General features: G+C 35.4%; 2 protein-coding genes across 2 annotated transcripts; one reads left to right on the forward strand and one right to left on the reverse strand.

Annotated features, from left to right (window-relative positions):
- The first annotated feature begins 4,705 nt into the window (after window positions 1-4,705).
- LOC112629349 (olfactory receptor 4K3) lies at window positions 4,706-6,236 on the forward strand. The gene has a single exon (XM_025392912.1). The coding sequence runs from the start codon at window positions 4,999-5,001 to the stop codon at window positions 5,944-5,946; it is 948 nt and encodes a 315-aa protein (XP_025248697.1). The 5' UTR covers window positions 4,706-4,998; the 3' UTR covers window positions 5,947-6,236.
- Window positions 6,237-19,520: 13,284 nt separating this feature from the next.
- On the reverse strand, window positions 19,521-20,465 carry LOC112628353 (olfactory receptor 4K2-like). The gene has a single exon (XM_025391117.1). It carries the CDS (start codon window positions 20,463-20,465, stop codon window positions 19,521-19,523), a length of 945 nt encoding a protein of 314 aa, XP_025246902.1.
- Between the last annotated feature and the right edge of the window lie 4,236 nt (window positions 20,466-24,701).

Genomic DNA, 24,701 nt, shown 5'->3' on the forward strand with positions numbered 1-24,701 from the left:
TATACCTGATGTAAATGACGAGTTGATGGGTGCAGCAGACCAACATGGCACAAGTATACATATGTAACAAACCTGCACGTTATGCACATGTACCCTACAACTTAAAGTATGATAATAATAAATAAATTTTAAAAAATAAATAAATAAATAAATAAATATTTATTTAATTTTAAAAAAATAATTGATATAATAATGACACATATTTATCGGGTACAATGTGATATTTCAATGTATGTATATATTCTATAATGATTAAATTAGGATGGTCACCTTATCCATCACTTTTAAAATGTATCTTTTCTTTGTAATGACAACATTCAAAATCTTTACTAAACCAACTTTACTTTGCTTGTGTAGATGCAACCTGAAAATGATATATTATCTTTTTATGTGTTTCTGTACTCAATTTGCTACTATTTTCTTTAGATTTCTAGAATCTTTATTTGTGAATGAGATTAACCTGTGATTTTCTTTCCTCATACTGTACCTGGCTTGTTTTGTTATCAAAACATAAAATGTGTTGGTGTTTTTTCCTTTTGTTAATCTGCCAACCAGTGTAATTATTTGTATAAGATTAGTGTTTGGATTTATTTTTTTTTTTTTTTTTTTGAGACGGAGTCTCGCTCTGTCGCCCAGGCTGGAGTGCAGTGGCCGGATCTCAGCTCACTGCAAGCTCCGCCTCCCGGGTTCACGCCATTCTCCTGCCTCAGCCTCCCAAGTAGCTGGGACTACAGGCGCCCGCCACCTCGCCCGGCTAGTTTTTTGTACTTTTTAGTAGAGACGGGGTTTCACCGTATTAACCAGGATGGTCTCGATCTCCTGACCTCGTGATCCGCCCGTCTCGGCCTCCCAAAGTGCTGGGATTACAGGCTTGAGCCACCGCGCCCGGCCTGGATTTATTTGAAACAGTATCATAAGTGCCTTAGCCTATTTTTATTTTAGTAAAAACATTTTAATTTACATTTAAGGACTTGTTCATGTCAGGTTCTTTATTTCTTTTGGACTTTGAGTAGGTAATAACATATTTTGTATGTATATCTAGAGAGATGACATAACAAGTTAAATATATATATATATATGATTTACTCCAAAATATCAAGCTTATTAAAATACAGTTTTTTACAAATATTAAAAAAAAAAAAAAAAAAGAAAATGTGGCACATATACACCATGGAATACTATGCAGCCATAAAAAAGGATGAGTTGGTGTCCTTTGTAGGGACATGGATGCAGCTGGAAATCATCATTCTCAGCAAACTATCACAAGAACAGAAAACCAAACACCGCATGTTCTCACTCATAGGTGGGAACTGAACAATGAGATCACTTGGACTCGGGAAGGGGAACATCACACACCGGGGCCTATCATGGGGATGGGGGAGTGGGGAGGGATTGCACTGGGAGTTATACCTGATGTAAACAACAAGTTGATGGGTGCCGACGAGTTCATGAGTGCAGCACACCAACATGGCACAAGTATACATATGTAACAAACCTGCACGTTATGCACATGTACCCTAGAACTTAAAGTATAATAATAATAAAAAAATAATAATAATAAATTCAAAAAAGAAAAAAAAAGAAATGTTTACCATATGATAGTTGATAAGTGGTATCTCAATGAATTTCAACATATGTTCATATAGAAAGAGTTTGAACATCTTTTATACAGATAATAGCTATTTGTACTTTTTTCCCATTTTATGCAGGGTTCTTGGTCTTTTTAATTCTCTAATTTAGTAGTTTTTTATGTGTTGATACACCAATGCTTTGTTTTTTATCTCTCAGTGCAAATGAGGAAATTGAGATTTATGATAATGTGGTGATGTACTCAGTATAATATAATAAAGTATTTTACTGTGATGTAAACTCAGGCCTCCAAATCTGAGATTCAATGTTCTTTTTATTACACTAGAGGCATATAATGCAGTTTCATCAAGCTATTTCTTTTCATCTTATGAATACAATCTCTGTGAAACGTAAATATTCAAAACTATTTTGTTAATAGAGAAATATTTAAGTATGGATGGCATTTAAATTTTATTTTTATTCTGATTTTTAAGAGATATTAAAATTTTGATGATTACTTGACATTCTTTACATAGTTAGAATTTATAAACCAGAATTTTTTCACTTTTCAATTTTTTCTTCCATTACTCCATAATGACTCAAGTGAATAGTACAGATTTGAAATTCTTGAACATTCATTTTATTATTTTCTGTATCAGTTTTTTTCCAGATGGGGAGACAGAGGCCTTATACTCATTTATTAATGGAGGAACTGAGAGATCATGTAGCAGGACCAGCCACAGACAAAACCTCTCAGACACCAAGTTGTAGAAGGAAGGGCTTTATTCAGCTGGGAGCATCGGCAAACTACTGCCTTAAAGTTCGAGCTCCCCAAGTGCACAGTTTCTGGTCCTTTTAAGGGCTCACAACACTAAAGATTTCACATGAAAGGGTCGTGATTGATTTGAGCAAGCAAGGGGTACGTGACAGGGGCTGCATGCACCAGTGGTCAGAGAGAAACAGAACAGGGCAGGGAGTTTCACAATGTTCTTCTATACAATGTCTGGAATCTATGAATAACATCAGTTTCTAAGTTATGAGTTGATTTTTAACTATTGGGTTTAGGCCAGGCAGGCCCACGCCTGGTTTTGGGCCTGGCGCCGGGCTACCTGTCTTTGGTTTTACTTCTTTGTTTTTTCTTAAAACAGGTACTGAGTATAAAACAATATAAAACAATATGAGAGGGTCTCTCTCTTTCCTCAATAACACTTGTAGCCTCATAAGTCAAATAATAGATACTATTTGTCTTGTCTTTGCTGTGGTCCAAGATACACGTTATTCTTTATATTTTCCCAGCCAATCACATCCATACCCTGTACATGAAACATTTATGAGCAATCATGCATTCTGTAATTCACCTTTAAATATGGCCAAATGAACTTGAAAGTTTTAATAACTCCCACTGCAACTTGAACATTTGTATATTCCCCAAGCAGCAGCTGGTCTTTTTCTTGCCATGTAATTCACAAAATTATTTCATATCAATACAGCTGTCATAAATACAAAGGTCTCAAGGACTGTGAGCCTCCTTTCCCCAGAAATTAGGCAAGGGATTCACCTGACTTCACTGTGAAGCAGTTGTCCCTGCTTTCAGGAGTTGGTTGAGTATTACATTACGTGTGTGGAAAGGATCTTAAAATTATCTAGATCAACGCCCCGATTTCACATATGAAGACTTGGTAGCATCGGTTGACTCAGTAAATTACTCGATCCCACACTCGAAGGACAAGATTTCAATTCCCATTTTCTGACTCTCAGGTCACTGTTATTTGTGGTACACCAATTTAAATGAGAGTTGTGCTAGAGACATCTGTGTAAATATCAGGTAGGTGAGTGCGAAAGAAATTTAAAAGTTTCTGGGATGGGTAAAGCTAGAAGAACAATGTGAAAGTTTTTTTGTTTATTTGTTTTCCAAAGGCCACAAAATTTTTAATAGAAAGCCAAAGAACAGTAGGTAGTTGAATGAGTAAATTGGGTTTGGTCTTAGAACAATTTGTTTAGACTATACAGTTACAACAGAGGTTTGAGAAGAAAAGGAAAACAAATGCTTGGATTAGTAGAAAGATGAAAAGGTTTTGTCATGAATTTTGAGTACACATCATTTCAATTGGCTTTCAGTGCATTTTGTAAATCTCAGATCTCAGTGTGAGAGAGATTTCCTTAATCAGTCAAGTTACAACTTTTGAGGTATGTTATATTGCATAGCTTCTAAATTCATTACTATCTTCTGTCTGATGTAAATTTGTCTCAACATTTGCACCATGTAAACTCTGGAAACAGGAAGAGTTTATTTTTGTTTCAAACAGCTTCTGTGAAATTGATAATTTCTAGCATTTAAAAAATGTCTGGCTTCTGGCAGCATGGTATTTAACAGTCTTTCTATTTAAAATATACTTAGAAATGTATGAGTACTTCAGGCTTTAACCAGAACATGTTCATTAGCCTCTGAAAAATGTATGGCATTGGTGACATACATCAAGTGTCATTCATAATAGCTGTATAACTGAAATAAAGAAGTAATAAATAGAGGCAATTTCACCTTTTTTTTTTTTTTTTTTTTTGAGGCGGAGTCTCACTCTGTCACCAGGCTGGAGTGCAGTGGCATGATCTTGGCTCACTGCAACCCCTGCCTCCCGGGTTCAAGCGCTTCTCCTGCCTCAGCCTCCTGAGTATCTGGGATTACAGGCGCCTGCCACCATGCCCGGCTAATTTTTGTATTTTTAGTAGAGACAGGGTTTCACCATGTTGGTCAGACTTGTCTGGAACAACTGACCTCGTGATCTGCGGCCCTCGGCCTCCCAAAGCCCTGGGATTACAGGTGTGAGCCACTGCACCCGGATATTTCACTTTTATTCTAGACAATCTCCATTAGAAAATTGAAACAGATGATGTTTCTCTGTAGCCATTTTCCTCCCCTCATGTTTGATTCCTGTTTCCTAGCCACTGCAAAAGACCAGTGCCCACACCCTTCCTACTATTGTGTTCCCACTAATAGTAAGCTTTGATCCTCAAATATTCCTCGTCAGTCTTTCACCCTTCATGAGGTTTGAAAAAGGTCTTCACTCCCTTTTCTTACAAAAATCTGCTGTCAGCAAGCTGTGAAATTCAAAAAGTATTTCACAACTGAGGAGTAAATATTTGAAACCGTTAATTTTTATTTCTTTTATGAATATTTGTATTTTACTTGTAAAACAAATTGCTAAGTCATAAAAAATAATATTTAACTGAATCACTTGAAATATCTGGAAAAGCTAGTGGGAAAAATATGTGGTCACTGTGAGTCCAGAAAAGAGACAATAGGGAACTATCCGATGGTGGGCTGCCACTAAATTAGTCTACACAAAAATCCCACTTTGAGTTTGATTGCTGTATTTTTTCCTAGTTCTCCTCCCAACTGGAAATGCTAGAGTCCTTCAGAAATCAGAGCAAATGGCCTGGAGTAATCAGTCTGTGGTAACCGAATTCATACTACGGGGTCTGTCCAGTTCTTTAGAACTCCAGATTTTCTACTTCCTGTTTTTCTCCGTAGTCTATGCAGCCACTGTGCTGGGGAACCTTCTTATTGTGGTCACCATTGCATCAGAGCCACACCTTCATTCCCCCATGTACTTTCTGCTGGGCAATCTCTCCTTCATTGACATGTCCCTGGCCTCATTTGCCACCCCCAAAATGATTGCAGACTTCCTCAGTGAACACAAAGTCATCTCTTTTGAAGGCTGCATGACCCAGATATTCTTCCTACATCTCTTAGGAGGTGCTGAGATTGTACTGCTGATCTCCATGGCCTTTGATAGGTATGTGGCTATCTGTAAGCCTCTACGTTACCTAACTATCATGAGCCGGAGAATGTGTGTTGGGCTTGTGATACTTTCCTGGATTGTCGGCATCTTCCATGCTCTGAGTCAGTTAGCATTTACAGTGAATCTGCCCTTCTGTGGACCCAATGAAGTAGACAGTTTCTTTTGTGACCTCCCTTTGGTGATTAAACTCGCTTGTGTTGACACATATATTCTGGGGGTGTTCATGGTCTCAACCAGTGGCATGATTGCCCTGGTGTGCTTCATCCTCTTGGTGATCTCCTACACTATCATCCTGGTCATTGTTCGGCAGCATTCCTCTGGTGGATCCTCCAAAGTGCTCTCCACTTGCAGTGCCCACTTTACTGTTGTGACCCTTTTCTTTGGTCCATGCATTTTCATCTACGTGTGGCCTTTCACAAATTTCCCAATAGACAAAGTACTCTCAGTGTTTTATACCATATTCACTCCCCTCTTGAATCCAGTGATCTATACCCTTAGGAATAAAGATGTCAAGTATTCCATGAGGAAACTAAGCAGCCATATCTTTAAATCTAGGAAGACCGATCATACTCCTTAATTTTCCTCAGAGGAAAGTTAAATACTTTTTCAGCATTTATCTCCCTCATTTAATTGGTCAACATATTGATGCTATCGCAAGAAATCGATTAGTTCATGGTAGAACTGTTTCTGTAATCAACCTCAGCTGTCATGAAGTTCTGGTCATATTAATTGTTTCTTACACAACATAACATTTACTAACGAGCATTACAAAATGTATACTTAACGTTTTAGTGTGAAATGACCCACAATGTCGAATTTTTCTTTCAGATCTATTTGAATATAATTTCCTTTCAGACTTTCACATGTTTTAAGAAAGAGGAGATTTCCTCTCCATCTCTAGCAATAGTCTCTAAGAAAAAAGACAAGTGTAAAAGCACCAGCACCTAGTATAGTACCCTATACACTAAAGTAGCAATAGAATGTTTATTGCTGATGAGATGCTAATGCATGTGGGGTTTTTGTAGCTCAAAATTCAGAAGGCAATAGAGGGTTTTTGGTAAGTAAAAATATTTGCCATTTAATATGTTTGTAACCCATTGTGGATAAGAATAGGAATGTATCTTACTTTTCTTTAGTCCCTACGTTCCCTAGAGTGGACTTCATAGTTTTAAAACAGTATAGGAAACTCCATGCAAATTCTCATAGTCATATCTGTATCTCTATCTATCATATCTATCTATCTATCTGAAAGATTGAAAGGAACCTAGAGTACTGTGCAACAAATCTCATCCACAGCCCTGTTCTGCAAAAGATAAAATTAAGACCCAATGATACACTAGGTTTTTCAAAATCATGCTAATTAGGGACAAAATCTACATCATTCACCAACAAATATAGATATTTGTTTATTTCCTAAGCAGTAACAAATTGTTTTGGTATCATGATGTTTACTGTACCATTTTTTAATCCAAAGCCACATTGTAAATAGTGGGGTTCAAAGGATCTGAGCCATTCTCCCTATGGTTAAACACAGTATTTGACATAAGGACTTCATTAAACAGAGGTTCTTCAACATATATAATATATCTAATAAGTGCAGATTTTAGAAAATATAAATTATCTAGTCAAATCTATTTATTTTACAGATGATGAAATTGAGAACCAGGGAATAATGTTACTTTCCCAAGTAAGCTATTCAATGAAATAATCTAGCATAAAAGATGCTCTCTCTCTCTCTCTCTCTCTCTCTCTCTCTCTCTTTCTCCCCCCCGCCCCACCCCCCACCCCTTCTCTCCCTCTCCGTCTTTCTCTCTCTATTGAACTAGGGCCGGATTATCTGCAAGAGCGTTTTGGTCATTGTCATTCTGAGAGCTACATGTAGAAGAAATATTTAATGTATAAAACTGAACTATTGTAATCACTAATAATGGCTAATTAGTGGCATTGTCAAAGTTTACATAATATTCTGAGTAATATTTCCTTAGCCTGAGTATAAATAAATACAAAAAGATATTTAGATGACTAATGGATAGATTTTAAGGAGTCAAATAGATAAAATAGCCAACAGGTAAGTATATGGGCAGATATATTAATAAGTTGATGGATGGGTGGATACATACATATACATATGGCAATATAGGTGGATAGATAATTTATCCATGATAAAGAAATGAATATACAGCTTACTATACTTACTCAGTGGTTTCTATGGGTTTATATTGAGCCTGTACCAACTGTAAATTGCCTTACTTGTTTAAAATTGCTGTAAAAGTTAATGAAATTGGCATAGTTAAAAAAACATAATATTAAATGTGTTTCTTGTGATGAAGTACAGCCAATTCAATTTATGAATGTGTTTAATGATTACTGGAGAGATCTAATAATGAATAAAGGTTAAACAAAAAATAGTAATAATGTTCTTTATTTATATGGCTCTCAGAACATTATAAACCCGTCCTCCCACCTTCTCAGTCCTTGTAATAAGACCGAATTTCTTAAGTTGGGTTGTTCATATTTTGTTTTAGTCAATAGTCAATGGTCAGCTGATTGAGGTCGAGAATATAGTATAGTTGTTTCTATATCAGGCTATGAATTTTGTGTGCCTGTTCAGCATCTTAACATATACACGACCAGAATTCTAACCAAATAAATGCCAGGGGTTCCATTATATTAAAGTTTGCATGTGCTCTAAAATAAAGCCATCAGTTCTAAGCCTTAGGAAAGCAACATAGGAAATTAACCCTAAAGAAAAAATACAAATAGGTGATATAATCACCAACTTAAGAAAATTTGAGTAAAGGAATATTCCAGTCCCCATTCTAATCCATCCATTGATGGAGTCCTCTCTTTCCCTGCCTCATATTATCTATTGACAATCAATTATCTGAGCATGTTCCTTAATCTTTGATCATCGTAGTCACAGAAAAGCCTAACACTGAATGCCCACAGTTTATTGTTAAAGACGTACCTAGCAAACACTCTAAGGGACTATTGAGTCTAATTTCAAGATGCTATGTCTTAGGAGATTAATACTTTTTGCCTCTTATCATTTAAAATGAGTATTTGTTTTACATATCTGAACCTATTTTTTTTGTTTACTTAATAGTATGGAAGAGAGCTTTTAATATCAGTACATAGAGTTCTAATTATTTTTACCATTTCATATTATTTCACTCAATGGATAATTTATTTAATTTGTATCTTATTGATAGGTAATGAAGTTTTCTCCTATTTATTTTATTATAGTGCCACATTAAGTAATAGTGAACATATACCATTTCTTAAGTATCCAGACGTATTCATAGAATAAATCCTCAGTAATAAGATTTTATATCAAAAGGTATACACATTTGTAAATAGAAAATTGCCTTTGTAAGTAGTTTAATGTCTATCCAAATGCCTAAATCTTTAGCTTCATATCTTACCAGTCTCCTAACCAGCATCTTTTTCTTCTAAATTGATGGACGAGTTCCACTTCTCAGAACACATGTTGTTTCACCCTCCACATTTTGCATATGCTCTTCCTTTTGCCTAGAAGGCTCTCCCCTCAACCCTGCTGTCCTAAGATCCTATTTTAAGATTCTACTAGACTATCACCACATTCTATTACATCAATTAACCTTCCTTTATACCTGTCATAGTTGGCCAATCCCTCCTCTACACTCCAAAACTAACCTGCAGATACTTCTATCATTGCAGCTCATTTAATATTTCAGTAAGTGCACGAGTACCTGTGTGTGCCAGGCATTCTGTTACTTCTTGGCAATAGAGAGTAAATATGATGTATTTTGCTCTACCCTCAAGGAATTCCAGTCTAGAGGGGGGAAATAAAGGTATTCAATAAATAATAGCATAATCATTTCTAATTATAATTATGCTGTGTACTATTAGGAACATGTATAGAATAGAGAAAGAACATGTAATGCTGGAACCTTCTCCAGTTGCCGTGGTCATCGGAAGACTTCTTGGAGAAATTCCATCAAGGTTTAGTCCTGAGGGTACATGTACAGGACAAGGGCAGGGTGAACAAGTGGAGAAGGAAGACGTCATTACATAGATATAATAGCATTTGGAAAAGGCCCCAACAGCATGGAGACTGGCACACTAGAAGACAAGGGAAGTTAGTGTTCAAGGGAGAGAAAAATACAAAATAGGACTGAGGAGGTAGGCAGAATCCTGCATTGTAGGAATTTGTTGCTTTCTATTTCCCAGCCTCACTGCCATTTTTTCTTTAATCCATAAAATAATGCCCATCACATTATAAACTTTTAGTAATAAATATTTGAGAGTAAATAAATATATGATATTCCATAGTAGATGAAAATTGTCAAAACTAGTATCAAGTCAGATTACTTCATGCCTAGAAAAACAAGTGCTGAGCAGTGCATCCCTCATGAGGGATATCTAGATCTCTTCGGCAATCCTTCCTGTTGCCCTCCGGGTGTTCTATCGTCTAGGCTTCCACCAACTACCACATCAGTGAAAATGCAAAAATTGCAATGCAGAGGAACAGATTTCTATAAACCAATAAAGTCATTTCAGAGTATGGGAGGTAGAGAGACTCTGAGAAGTTGCTTCAAGATGGAAAGCGATGAGGAAAGAAGGTAATAAGAGGGAAAAGAGAGACTTCGGTCTGGAAATTACAAGGCTAATAGTCCACCCAACTCCACATAACCCAAGTCTCAGTATGTTGGTCAAACAAGCAAATTCAAAGTTTTACAGGAGGTGTGAAAAGAGACAAGAAGAACAAGGATAACTTTTCTTCTGTAGCTCCAACATAGTCTTCAAGTGCAGACTATATGTTTAGCACCCTTTTATCTACTACTGAGAAAAATAAGATAAAACTTCCTCAGCAAATCACCTGAGAAGTCTGTAAAAAGTTCTCACAGCAGAAACTGGATAAAAGTTGAGCAGCTGCTGGTAGTCTGCCCCCACTTAATCAATGCTTCCCCATTATGCTTACAATATGCCTAGTGTCTTTATTATAATAGCATCCAAGGCTCTGACTACCTCCTATCAGCACAGATTCCCTTTCCACTACTACTAACTTAATACCTTGTGCTCCAGAAAAGTAAACCAAATGTAGCTCCTGAATTCATTGGGCATTTCATGCTCCTCTGCCTTTGTCCATGCTCTTCCCTTCCTGGCTTATTTTACTCCAACCTGTCATCCATCAAATTCAGCACTACCTCTGATCTCCAAGCTTACACTGACTTTGCCAGGGACATTTAGACTTGCCTTTTCCTAGCTTCCCGTATCACTACATGCAAATTTACACCATGGCAATTATCTTTCCCCTTATTAGAATATAATCTCTTCAAGGATAGGAAAGTTGTATTATCATTTCTGTTTCCTCAGTACATCTCACAGATTCTGATACGTAAAAAGGGCCAAAAAACATTTCTTGGATTATCTTTACTGAAAGGAGCCTAAAAGGCAGAAAACCCAACTTATGACAGTCATCTCCTCCCTACTAACTAATTCTGAGATACTTCATGTAGAGAAAAATCCTATCCTCTTATAATTAGACATATCTTTGGAAGAGCTAGCATAGCTCTTCAGTGTATAATGAAATGCCAATGACTGAAAACAGGTTTCTGCTAGAGTACAAACAGAAAACGAATCAGGACACAAGGGGAGACAGGTATAAAACAAGAAGAGGATAGAACTATAACAGATTCTATAACCCTACTTGACCTAAAGTCTCATATAGGAATAATTTGTAAGAACATTATATTCCTGGTGATTCAACAAATGCTATGTTTGTTGGGAGTAAGGCATGAAAGGCTAGGAACAAGGATGGATTACAGTAAAGTGAGAGTTAGAGATGCAAAAAAAGTTGTAGGCATGGTGGTAGAAAGGGCATGCTCTGTTTTGCACCAGGCTGCTCTATTCATGTAGGCAGAACTGCTGGTATAATGTATATGAATGGAGTGGCCTGATGGAAAACCAAACAGAGAGATGAGGTCTCTGGTTGTAATTCCATCTAAAAGCTCAGCTCCGACTTGGAATTCTGGTCAAATATTAGCAGGCTTACATTTGTTTCATTTTTTCATGAAAATAAATAAGTCTGTATTTGTTTGTGAAACTTTCCACTATCTAATTTTGGTAATTAACTTGATTTCTTTAGAAATCTTTGAGGGAACACAAAACATGTTGGGAATAGAGGACAGTAGTGGCTTGCAGCCTGCTAACTTACAAACTCTGCTTAGAAGATGATGAGAAAATTAGAATAGAGAAACTAATTAACATTCCCCAAGCCACGAACCTGGTAAATGGTGAAAAGCTGGATTGAAATCAGGCAATCCAGTTTCAATTATGGTGCTCTCGATCCCTACTCCAGGGGTTCTTAACTGTGTGTGTGTGTGTTTGTGTGTTTGTGTGCATATACAAATGCATCATAGACTCCTTTGGAAGTCTAGTGAAATCTGAACCCTTCTCAGAATAATATCTTGCACACATAAAATATACAGGGAATTTAAAATGGCCAATAAATATATAGAAAAACTGCTCAACATCACTTATCGTCAGGAAAGTGCAAATCAAAACCACAATGATAGATTGTCTCACCCCAGTTAGGATGACTATTATCAAAAAGACAAAATAATAAATTCCAGTGAGGATGTGGAGAAAAGAGAACTCTTATACACTATTGGTGGGAATATAAACTAGCACAACCACTGTGAAGAACAACACAGAGTTTCCTTTAAAAAATATATATATATATATATATATATATAAAAAATAGAACTACCATATGATCCATCCATCCCACTACTGGGCATTTATCCAAATGAAAGAAAATCAATATATCAAAGAGACAGCTGTACCCTCATATTTATTGCAGCACTATTCACAATAACCAAGACATGGAATCTTCCTGTGTCTCGCAGCAGATGAAGAGATTTTTTTAATGCAGTACATATATACAATGGAATATTACTCGGCTATAAAAATAACGAAATCATGTTATTTGCAACAACATGTGTGGGACTGGGGTACATTATGTTAAGTGAAATAAAGTAGGAACAAAAAGCTGTTCATCACATGTTCTCATTCTTATGTGGAAATTTTAAAAAGTTAATCATGGCCAGGCATGGTGGCTCACGCCTGTAATCCCAGCACTTTGGGAAGCCGAAGAGGGCAGATCACCTGTCAGGAGTTTGAGACCAGGCTGGCCAAGATGGCGAAACCCTGCCTCTACTAAAAATACAAAAATTAGCCGGGCATGGTTGCAGGCCCCTGTATTCCCAGCTACTCGGGGAGCTGAGGCAGGAGAATCGCTTGAACCCGGGAGGCGGAGGTTGCAGTGAGCAGAGATATTACCATTGCACTCCAGCCTAGGCAACATGGCTAGACTCTGTCTCAAAAAAAAAGTTACTCTTCCAGAAGGAAAAAGCAGAATAGGCATTCATTTTCAGAGGCTGAAAAATGTAAGAAAAAAGGAGAAAGGGAGATATTTGTTAAAGGATACAAAATTACAGCTAGATAGGAGACACAAGTTCTTATGTTTTATAGCGCTATAGGATGACTATAGCCGAAAATGATATTTTTTATATTTTCAAATAGCTAGAAGGGAAGATATCAAATATTCCCAACAAAAAAAAAAAAATACTTGTTTGAAATGATGAGTATGCCAACTACTCTGATCTGATCTCTACATGTTGTATGTATCTCATCACTATGTACCCCATAAATATGTATAATTATTGTCAATTTAAAATAAATTTAAGAATATAAGAACACAAAGAAAGTCAATTATAATAAACTCTAGTTTTCAAATATTTTTTCAATTGTGATATAGTAATACAAGTGCTTTCTGAACACACTGAATAAAAGATCTAGTGAGAATCTAACAGCTAAACCAATTTTAAAATAGTGATGATCCATAAACAGAACTAAAAACAAAAACCACATGATTATCTCAATAGATGCAGAACAGGATTTCAATAAAAGTCAGCATTCCCTCATGATAAAAAACACTCAACAGACTAGACTTTGAAGGAACCTACCTCAAAATATTAAGAGCCATATATGACAAACCTATAGCCAACATCATACTGAGTGGGCAAAAGCTGGAAGCATTCCACTTGAAAACTGGCACAAGATAACCATGCCCTCTCTTACCACTCCTATTCATCATAGTATTGGAAGTTCTGGCGAGGGCAATCAGGCAAGAGAAAGAAATACAGGGCATTCAAATAGGAAAAGAGGAAGTCACACGATCCCTGTTTGCAGACGACATGATCCTGTATCTGGAAAACCCCATAGTCTCAGCCCAAAAGCTTCTTAAGCTGATAAACAACTTCAGCAAAGTCTTGAGATACAAAATCAATGTTCAAAAATCACTAGTATTCCTATACATGAACAACAGTCAAGCTGAGAACCAAGTCAGGAATGAAATTCCATTCACAATTGCCACAAAAAGAATCAAATACCTAGGAATAAAGCTAAATAGGGAAGTGAAAGATTTCTATAAGGAGAAGTACAAACCACTGCTCAAAGAAACCAGAGATGTCACAAACAAATGGAAAAATATTCCACGCTCATGGATAGGAAGAATCAATATCGTTAAAAGCGCCATACTGCCCAACACAATTTATAGACACAGTGCTATTTCCATCAAACTACCATTGACATTCTTCACAGAACTAGAGAAAACTATTTTAAAATTCATATAGAACTAAAAAAAAAAGAGCCTGAATAGTCAAGGCAATCCTAAGCAAAACTAATAAAGGTGAAGGCATCACACTCCCTGAATTCAAACTATATTGCAGGGCTACAGTAACCAAAACAGTTTGGTACTGATACAAAAATAGACACATAGGCTAATGAAACAGAATGGAGAACCCAGAAATAAGACCACACACCTGCAACTATCTGATCTTTGACAAACCTGGCAAAAACAATCAATGGAAAATGAATTCTCTATTCAATAAATGGTGTTGGGATAACTGACTAGCCATATGCAGTGGATTGAAACTGAACTGGTTCCATACACCATATACAAAAATTAACTCAAGATGGCTAAAAGACTTAAATGTAAAATCCAAAACTATAAAATCCCTGGTAGACAACCTAGGCAATACCATTCAAGGCATAGGCACGGGAAAAGATTTCATGATGAAAATGCCAAAAGAAATTGCAACAAAAGCAAAAATTGACAAATTAGATCTAATTAAACCAAAGATCTTCTGCACGCAAAAGAAACTATCAACAGAGTAAACACACAACCTACAGAATAGGAGAAAATTTCTTCAAATAATGCATCTCACAAAGGTCTAATATCCATCATTTATAAGGAACTTAGACAAATTTACAAGAGAAAACCTATTAAAAAGTGAGCAAAGGACATGAACAGTTTTCAAAAGAAGACATACGTGCAGCCAATAATCATATTTTTAAAACTCAACATCACTAATTATTAGAGAAATGCAAGTAAAAACCACAATGAGATACCATCTCACACCAGTTAGAATGGCTGTTACTAAAGAGTCAAAAAATAACAGATGTTGGTGAGGTTATAGAGAAAAGGGAATGCTTACACACTGTTGGAGGGGGTGTAAATTAGTTCAGCCATTGTGGAAGACAGTGTGGCAATTCCTCAAAAAGACCTAAAGACAGAAATACCATTTAACCCAGCAATCCCATCACTGGGTATATACCTAAAGGAATATAAATTATTCTATTATGAAGACCTATGCATGTATATGTTCATTGCAGCACTATTCACAATAACAAAGACATGGAATCAACCTAAATGCCCATCACTGATAGTCTGGATAAAGGAAATGTAGTACATATACACCATGGAATACTATGCAACCATAAAAAGAATGAGATCACGTCCTTTGCCAGGACATGGATGGAGGTGGAAGTCATTATCCGTAGCAAATTAACACAGAAACAGAAGACCAAATACTGCATGTTTTCATGTATAAGTAGGAGATAAATATTAAGTACACATGGACACAAAGAAGAGAACAATAGACACTGGGGCCTTTCAGAGGCAGAAGGGTAGGAGGAGGGAGAGGATCAGGAAAAATAACTAATGATTACTAGGCTTAATACCTGGGTGATGAAATAATCTGTGCGGCAAACCCCCATGATTGAAGTTTACCTGTGTAACAAACCTGCACTTGTACCCCTGAACTTAAAATAAAAGTTAAAAAATAAAATGAAATAGTGATCTTTCATAATATTGTGAGATTTCTGCAACAGTTTTTTATGACATAAATATATTTGTGATGACATTATCACAAGTACTGATAATACTGATTACATTCATAATTGAAAGAAATGTTACATGTCAATTAGATATTAGTAAAAAATAAATGTGTAATTTTTTTCACCTAGGTTCCCAGACCTCCTGGATTCTATTCATAGACCTCTTGAGAGTGTATGATATACAGATGAAGAACCCAACTTGTGCTCCACTATTCCTCCTGCTCACATTTATGTTTTGGAAATACTTCTTGCTCTTATGTGGAGAGTGAAGATGGGAAACCATGAGGAGAAAGGTAGAGAGACCAACTCGCAGTTCGTTGCAATAGTATTGACTAAGCAGTGCTCTATGTACCACCCTGTAATAGTATACTGTGAGGTGGTACTTCTGTGCAGTAGAGACTGCCTTGTCTAGGGAGATGGCAGCAGAGATGAAGAGACATAAATGAAGTCAATATATATTATTAAAATAGGAGGACTATTTAGTGGATTGTATAGGGTAGTAGATGAGAAAAAAGGGAATCAAAATTGTGAATATATTAATAGCTAATTATTTATTTGACTACATCCATTTTCCCTCTCCTTCTACTCTCCAGTTTATTCTCTTTGTACCTCTGACTCATCTTCCTTCTTTGAGGACAAGAGCTCTCGAGTGAGTCACCTAAAGTGCAGTCTGAGGAGTCAAGGGTACTGCAAATGTGAGAGCCATATTCAGATACTGGCATGTGTAACATGTCGAAGAATGGCTAATCTGACATGCTGTATTTATGCAGAAATGTTAACTAGGATCCAGGAGTAAGGCTTTGAGGGCACAGTCACAGTTCAGGGCTTAACTGTTTCCCCAGAATGTGTTCTAATACCATAAATTCTCTAGTAGAGATTAGGTATTTATTCTCCAGCTTTAGGGCTTCGCTAGTCAGATGAAATGTCTTACTTCATGCTTTAATTTTATGGTTCTATTTTTAACAATTTCCTGAACAGTACATTCTACCATGTCTCAAAATAAGCAATTTCTTATATTTTTATAAATCTGGACAAAGTCTGCCTTGTACATTAATGTGTTTTTTTAAAAATTCAATAGATAACTATTAAGTCATTTATTTCTCAGTTGATATATATAAGAACTTAAAGCATTTCCATGACTATTTTTTGAATGGGTAAAAGATGAGGGACAAAATACTGCAGGTATTTTTAACCATGTTTATTTTATTTAAAATCATTGTTGTAGAAAAAAACAAGACATTGACCTATAAAACATAGTGTATTTATTATTTTTCCCTTTTATGCAATCTTGGAATATACTTCAATTCAAAATAAGAAACCCTAAAAGTATAATACTTCTTTGGAAACATATACAAAGGCCAATGCATACAAAGGACAATGCTAACTACAGAAGTGCATCAAAGACTAATAATAATTGATAAAAATCCAGTAGTTTAACAATAATTAATACTAGGTAAATTGATACATCCTATTACAGTATGAAATTCTGCCGTTGAATTTCAAGTAAGAACCCTTATTTTCATTCCAGTACCTGCTATTTTACGCATGTTTAAAGCAACAGCAACAATAACAATATTATTAGTTAGTATTTATTAAAGCATTAATGAACACCAAGCATTGTTAAATATATTACATATATTTTTGCTTAATTTTCACATTACTAATGGTTAAATATTACTACCACATTTTGTAGGTAAAAAAACTGAGGCTTAGAAACATTGAAAAAAACTTGCTCAACGTTGCAAAACAAGAAATCTGTGACCCTGGAATTGATACCTACAACACATTGATCTAACTAATTGCTGGATACATGTCCCTCAACGACAAGAGAAACAGATCTTGTATTTTAGTGGATCTCCAGCATCCAGCAAGGACCTGAAACAGAGTAGATGTTCAACAAATACTTATTGAACTAAAGATTGACATTTCAGGAGCAGAGATTTATATTCAAAAACAAAGATGAGAATTTGGGCAGGAAAGTGGGAATGAGGCAAAAGTACATTTCCATTTTAACCTTTTTTTTTTTTTTTCATATGCCTAACTGACTCAAGGCAAGAAGGAAGAGTTCATGATTTGGTTAAAATAAACTAGTGTTTCAAATTTAAAATGTGGTTTTATATCTAGCTCCAACACTACGTTTCTTCATAAGCTTCTGCACATTATTTAATGTTAAATATTTGGCTTGGAGATTGTGTTGAAGCATGTTTTACAATTATCTTGAACTTCTAAGTGGCAAAACTATTAATGCCATTTCTTTCTTTGCAAGGCAAAGTCTTGTGTTTTGCTCATGCTACTCACTGTTCAAATCTATGATAACAGATTGCTTCCAGAACTCTTTTTATATACGTCAGTTATTTTAAGTAGACACATTTTTATCCGTATATCAAGATACCATGCAATCTAACCTAGTTTTGTCACCCCATCCAACCATACTACTAATGAAAAACTGGAAAATGTTCTATTAGTTTTTCCATCATATGTCTTTAACAAGCTGCAGTCTTAAAAACATCCTAAAACTAGAATATCTAATTTAACCTGCTAGTGACTTTTTTTTGAAAGAAGTTATTCTTCAAAGGCATACTACTTTAATATAAGATGTATTTTGTGTAGAAGTCATAGGGAAATAGAAATGACATTTTTAGAATCCATTCTGTATACTTTCCATAAAAAAAGTTATGACAAATATTTAATTTACCTTTTACAGTCTTTTTAGAGATGAAAAAGGGACAGAAGTAAAGTGAATCCCCAAGGATAATACAACTAGGAAATGACAGAATCAAGATTTAATTCCAGGGTTCATGTGTGTCTAGAGAAATGTCTTTGCCCCTTACAGTGATTCAGCCTTCAACCAGTTCTGTGAATTCTCTGGACCTTCAGTTAGAAAATTGGACTGGCTGACTGATTTCAAAGACTCTCTTGTCATAAAAAAAAATCGATTTAATGTGATCAATAATATACCAAATTAGGGAGAATCATGCTATATATTTCTTAAATTCTTTTTTCCTTTCTTTCCACAGGTTATATTATGTTGAAAATTAGACACAAAGCTTCTTCTAAGACTAATAATATGCTGCAAAATTTTATTTTGGAAATGAAAAAGTTATCATTAATTTAATAGCTAATATTTTTCCCAAACATTGTAAATAAATTCATCATATCTATAATTTTCAGCCAGGTTTTGAAAACCAGTCAGATTTGGGTAGTTTGCTATGATTTAAAGTTTACAAATTATTATTTGATTATTTGCTATATTAATTATGAAGTGTGATAGTGATACAAACACCTGTTAAGAAACTGTATTGCTAAATTTCTGATTCTTTGAACTGTTCTCTTATTTTCAAAGTTGACACAGAACTCAAATAACTGAACCCCTTAAATCGAGATTGTGGAACATTACCTAAAAGAATCTCTTCACAGTATAAATTTTCCCATAAAACTATTCCCAGTGTAATTTTTTTAAAAACCTGTTTTGTCCTACACTGCTAATTATAGTTCTAAATTAATCTAAACACCATCAGAGTACCACAAGGCTGTGCAGAATACGAATGTTCTGGATTAGAAAACAGGAGAATCATATTTTATCTCATGCTTCTCTAAGTTGTCTTAATCTGAGGTATGTTTGTAGGATCCAGAGGTCTATGAAGTCCTGAATTTATATTCACAATTTTGATGATATGTTCATTTTTCTATGAAGATAACCTTTACATTTCACCAGATTATGAAGGAGACCTATAACTCAATAGCCTTGTAAACACTGCGCTAACTTTTCATCAAGATGTCACACATTTCTTATCCCTGACTTCTTTTCATAAATTTAAACTAAATGATTTGAAAGGTAAATTCTAACTTTAATTTTTTGATTGCTCTAAGAACATAACTGTTAATATATCTCACAAAGGAGATCTCTATTCATTGTACGTAGTATCATGGAACAGTTTTCCCAAGACTGAAATATTGGGTATTCAGTTTCTTCTTCATTGCTGTCTTCACTTCCTGGTTTCTCAAAGTATAGATAAGTGGATTCAGAAAGGGAGTGAAGATGGTATAGAAAACAGAGAGAATTTTGTCTACCAGGAAGTTTGTGGTAGGCCACACATAAATGAAAATACAGGGCCCAAAGAACATTAGCACAACAATAAAATGTGCTGTACAAGTAGAAAGAGCTTTGGCGGATCCTGTGGACGAGTAGTCCCTGACAGTAATAAGAACAATGATGTAGGAGGTGAGCAAAAGCAGAAAACTTATAAGAGCAATCACACCACTGGTTGAAATCATGAAGATCCCAAGAACATAAATATCTATACAAGCTAGCTGGATGACCAAAGGAAGATCACAGAAAAAACTGTCTACAACATTGGGACCACAGAAGGGCAAATAGAGGGTAAAAGCTAATTGGCTCATTGTATGCAGAAAGCCCACTGTCCAAGAAACTAGCACAAGCTCAACACACACTCTTCGGCTCATAATTGTTGAATAATGGAGAGGTTTACATATGGCAATATACCTGTCAAAAGACATGGAGATCAGCAGCACAATCTCAGTCCCGGTGAAGAGGTGCAAAAAAAAGATCTGAGAAATGCAGCCTTCGAAAGAGATGGTCTTACGCTGAGCAAAAAAGTCCATAATCATCTTTGGTGTGGCAAAGGAGGACAGGCACATGTCAATGAGAGACAGGTTGCTGAGCAGGAAGTACATGGGAGAGTGAAGGTGTGAGGTGGATAGGACAGTGAGCAAAATCAGGCAGTTGCCCAACATGGTCATTAAATAGAAGACAGAAAACACCACAAAGAAGAGTATCGGGAGTTCAGGTGAATCAGTAAGTCCAAGTAACACGAATTCAGATACTCTGGAATAGTTGAACCCCTCCATTCATCTGCAGACTCGGCTGCAGACAAAATTACAGAGTTAGAAAATGTGATATTTCTACAACCACATATTAACTTATCATTCGCTAAAAGATTGATTACCTAGAATCCAACTAAAAATCCTCAGGGTGAAGATATTTGGGGGGAACCACTTAACAATTGCTACCAGATATAATCTGAAAAGTTTAACCCCTTGGTTTTGACCAGCATCAGTACACATTGAGTTGTAGTCATCACATGCCCACAAAATTATATACCTATCTGAATACAACTTAACGAATTACATAATACATATTTACTGAGGCAGATTACGTTACATTTGTGTGCTTTACTGAATAAGGCATATAAATAAAACTAAAAATAAAATGAGTGTTGAATTCTTAAAGGTTTCTCTTACACACAAAAATGTGAATATTTTGAATCAACTATTGTTAAACAGTAGACTTAACTAAGACTTTACTATAATGATTTCAGAAGATCCATTTAATATCTTATGAGGGTGATAAATTATTTAATTTTTAATTACTTAATTCCATAAGACAACTGATAATCAAAAGGCATACTTGTAACCTGCAAGAGTTATTCTCCACTTTGGGTAATTTATTATTTCATAAAAACATGTTTTAAAAAGAGAATCTCCTTCCTTTAATTCTCTTCATTCTACCCAAAGCTATATTTTAAACTACAAAAACAAACAAAACAGATACATTAAGAACTCAGAATTTTTTCAGAATTAATGTTTTCATTTACAGTGCTTCCCAAGTTCTAGAAATTTTATTTCCTATGGAATATCAATGTCTTTACCAAAGAGTCAAATGTGTGGTACAAAGCAAATGAAACTTAGTCCTAGTAAATGAAAGCTAATTTTGTGACCAGGTAGGGTTTACTTTGCCAACCACCTAATGAAATTTAAGCCTTTGACTACAGAAATTTTAGCTGGGTAACTGTAAAGTTGTCTAGGTTACTGGAAAATTTGATGAGACTGAAATTAATTATGTAAAAAAATATAGTGTTAGATCAGGCATTTATAAGTCTATATGCATCTAAATCATCTTTCTTTAAATTGCTTTTTCCACATGTAAAACTATATGAATTCCCTTGTTATATTACACATTTGAATATTTCACTTTACACATTTGAATATTTATCTAGTTTTGATGATAATTTAATGATAATCGATAATGCAGTTTTATCTAATCCTGTATTATAACTTATCCATCTTTGAAAATGCAATATTTCATTCCTTCTTCAATAAAAGTTTTCAAGGTACACTAAAAAAGACTTCATTATGTCAGTGAAACATGGTGGACCAATGTCAAAAATTTAAAATATCAACATACTAATATTTAAGTTATAGTCAATATTAATATGCTTAGAAAAGAATAAAATCATTGTTATGAATTTGAAGAATGAACAAATGGAAAAAGAGTCAATCAATGGGCCGGGCACAGTGGCTCATGCCTGTAATGCTAGCACTTTGGGAGGCTGAGGCAGGCGGATGGATGGCTTGAGCTCAGGAGTTTGAGACCAGCCTGGCCACCATGGCGAAACCCTGTCTCTACTGAAAATACAAAAATTTGCCAAGCATAGTGGCACACACCTGTAATCCCAGCTTCTCGGGTGGTTAAGGCAGGAGAATCCTTTGAACCTGGGAGGTGGAGGCAGAGGCTCCAGTGAGCCGAGAACATGCCACTGCACTCCAGCCTGAGCACTAAGTGAGAATCTGTCTCAAAAAAAAAAAAAGAAGAAGAACTATTTGACTTTTATTTTCTTCAATCTCTTCCATTAATTTATTCCCAATGATCCTTCCAAAAATTCTTGAAAATAAATAATAAAAAAGAAAATCTTGTATTATGAAAGCCTGAGATTACTGACTATTGAAATTTTAGATTGTAGATCAATACACATATAGATTTAACTGTCTGACAGCGCCAATGTATCAATTCAGTGAAAAAATAAGTTTTATGATTATGTGCCACCTTTTTTCTGAATTAACTGATTGGCTGATTACATTTGCAGATATTAGCTGGTTGTTTTCAGTTAAAAGTAGTGGCATGGTTTCTAGTCTAAAGAAAAAGTCTTACCTGATTTGTAGTAAAAACTGAAACAAATGTTCCAAAACAATTTTGGCTTCTTTTTTGGATAACTATCAGAAATTTTACATTGACTACATATTCTGACTTTAGAGTAGAAGGATTATAGCGATTGTTCTGTTGCAGCAACTTTCAGAGTCCAGTTAGAAGTGGAAAAATAATAATGGGAAAAAATCTGATTCATTTAAAAAAATTTTAATTTGTTTTTAATTGTTGCTGTGCAGAAGCAAATGTACTGGAAATGAATTGTACTTTGTTAATTACAATTTACCTTATTATTCCATCCTTAACTCATTCTGCGATTGAACACTAAATATCAAAATTTTAAATATTACCTTCACGGCCGGGTGCAATGGCTCATGCTTGTAATCCCAGCACTTTGGGAGACCACGATGCCTGGCCAACAATGTGAAACGCTGTATCTACTAAAAATACAAAAATTAGCCATGTGTGGTGATGGGCACCTGTAATCCCAGCTACTCGGGAGTCTGAGGCAGGAGAATTGCTTGAACCCAGGAGACGGAGATTGCAGTGAGCCGAGATCATACCACTCACTCCAACCTGGGAGACTCCATCCCGAAAATAAAAATACAAATAAATGTCACCTTCAGCAATATTTTTCCTTTAGATGACCTCACGTTTTCCCATGTGGAGAAAAATCTGGTTACATCTCCATTTATTTGCACATATTTAAATTGTTTTGTCAATATTGAAAAATTATTTTGGCCAGGTGCGGTGGCTCATGCCTATAATCCCAGCACTTTGAGAGGCCGAGGTGGGTGGATCATGAGGTCAGGAGTTCAAGACCAGCCTGGCCAATATGGTGAAATCCCATCTCTACTAAAAATTTAAAAATTAGCTGGGCGTGGTGGTGTGTGTCTGTATTCACAGCTACTCGGGAGGCTGAGGCAGGAGAGTTGTCTGAACCTGGGAGGCAGAGGTTACAGTGAGCCAAGATGGCGCCATTGCACTCCAGCCTGGATGGCAGAGCTAGACTCCATCTCAAAAAGAAGAAAAAGAAAAATTATTTTTAAATTTTGTCATAGAATGATATTCTAGAATTCTTAAAAGGAGTCTATTGCCCAGTGCTTAAGAGTAGTTACGATATTCTTGACTTCACTTATGTCTCAGTGGCCTAAGATTTGACCTCAACTTGTGAGAATTATATTACATGGTCTATGTAAAGCTTGAAGCATATTTTCTGGGCAAAATTTAAGGAATTTTCTAGGTTTCAAAATCCAGATTTAATATTGCTGTTTGGAAATAATCCGCTTGTGTTATTATTAATAACATATGCAATAAAAATTCTAATCTAAGTTCAGGGATTTAGAAAAAGACCATATGCTACCAAAATAATTTCATATGTTTGAAATTGCATTTTTCATATGAAAATGGCACAAGTTCCTTTTACATTAAATGCATTGAAAATCCTCAGCTTCACACATTTGAATATTTCTATTTTATTGACAATTTATTTACTAATGGGAACTATTCTTATATTGATTAAACATATACATAAATTTATATTTATATTTTTTCTCCTTTTCATCACCAGAAAGAATGCTTTAAGCCCTATTTAATGGAACCATCCATTTTTAAGTCTTTAAGTCATATATACTTTTTCTTTACTATTCCTCCATTATTTGTTTTATATAATTATTAAATAAACGTTAATTGTTTTGCTACCTGAAGAATGCAAACCACAACTGCTTCTGAAGATCCTTACTATCATATCTAGCTTTTAACCTACCAGTTATGCACCTAGCATCAAAAACACCATTTGCTCCGAGATTCACAAGCCTACTGAAATCACCATAGTTCTTTAGTAAGCATCAGAAGCCTGGAGTATGGATGCATATTTTCTCCTGTCTTTATATAAAACCCCTTAGAAAGCAGTGACGTTTACTAGATCAGGGATTAAACACTATAATCTACTTGCAGTGGGAGTCATTAAAATGTTGACCCAACTTTTCACAGAGTTGCAACAAGAACTGTGAAGTGTGTCTTTGCTATTTAAAGTGGGAATGCACACCTGTGATGTAGCAATGTTCACTGGAGAAAAGCACAACTGGAACCGGCCTGGGAGAAGAAAACATCTAAGCAGTCATTTACAGAGCATATGGGGAACAAAAAATTACTCCTTTAGT

The sequence above is a fragment of the Theropithecus gelada genome, chromosome 7b (genome assembly GCF_003255815.1).
Source record: "Theropithecus gelada isolate Dixy chromosome 7b, Tgel_1.0, whole genome shotgun sequence".
NCBI classification, from domain to species: domain Eukaryota; kingdom Metazoa; phylum Chordata; class Mammalia; order Primates; family Cercopithecidae; genus Theropithecus; species Theropithecus gelada.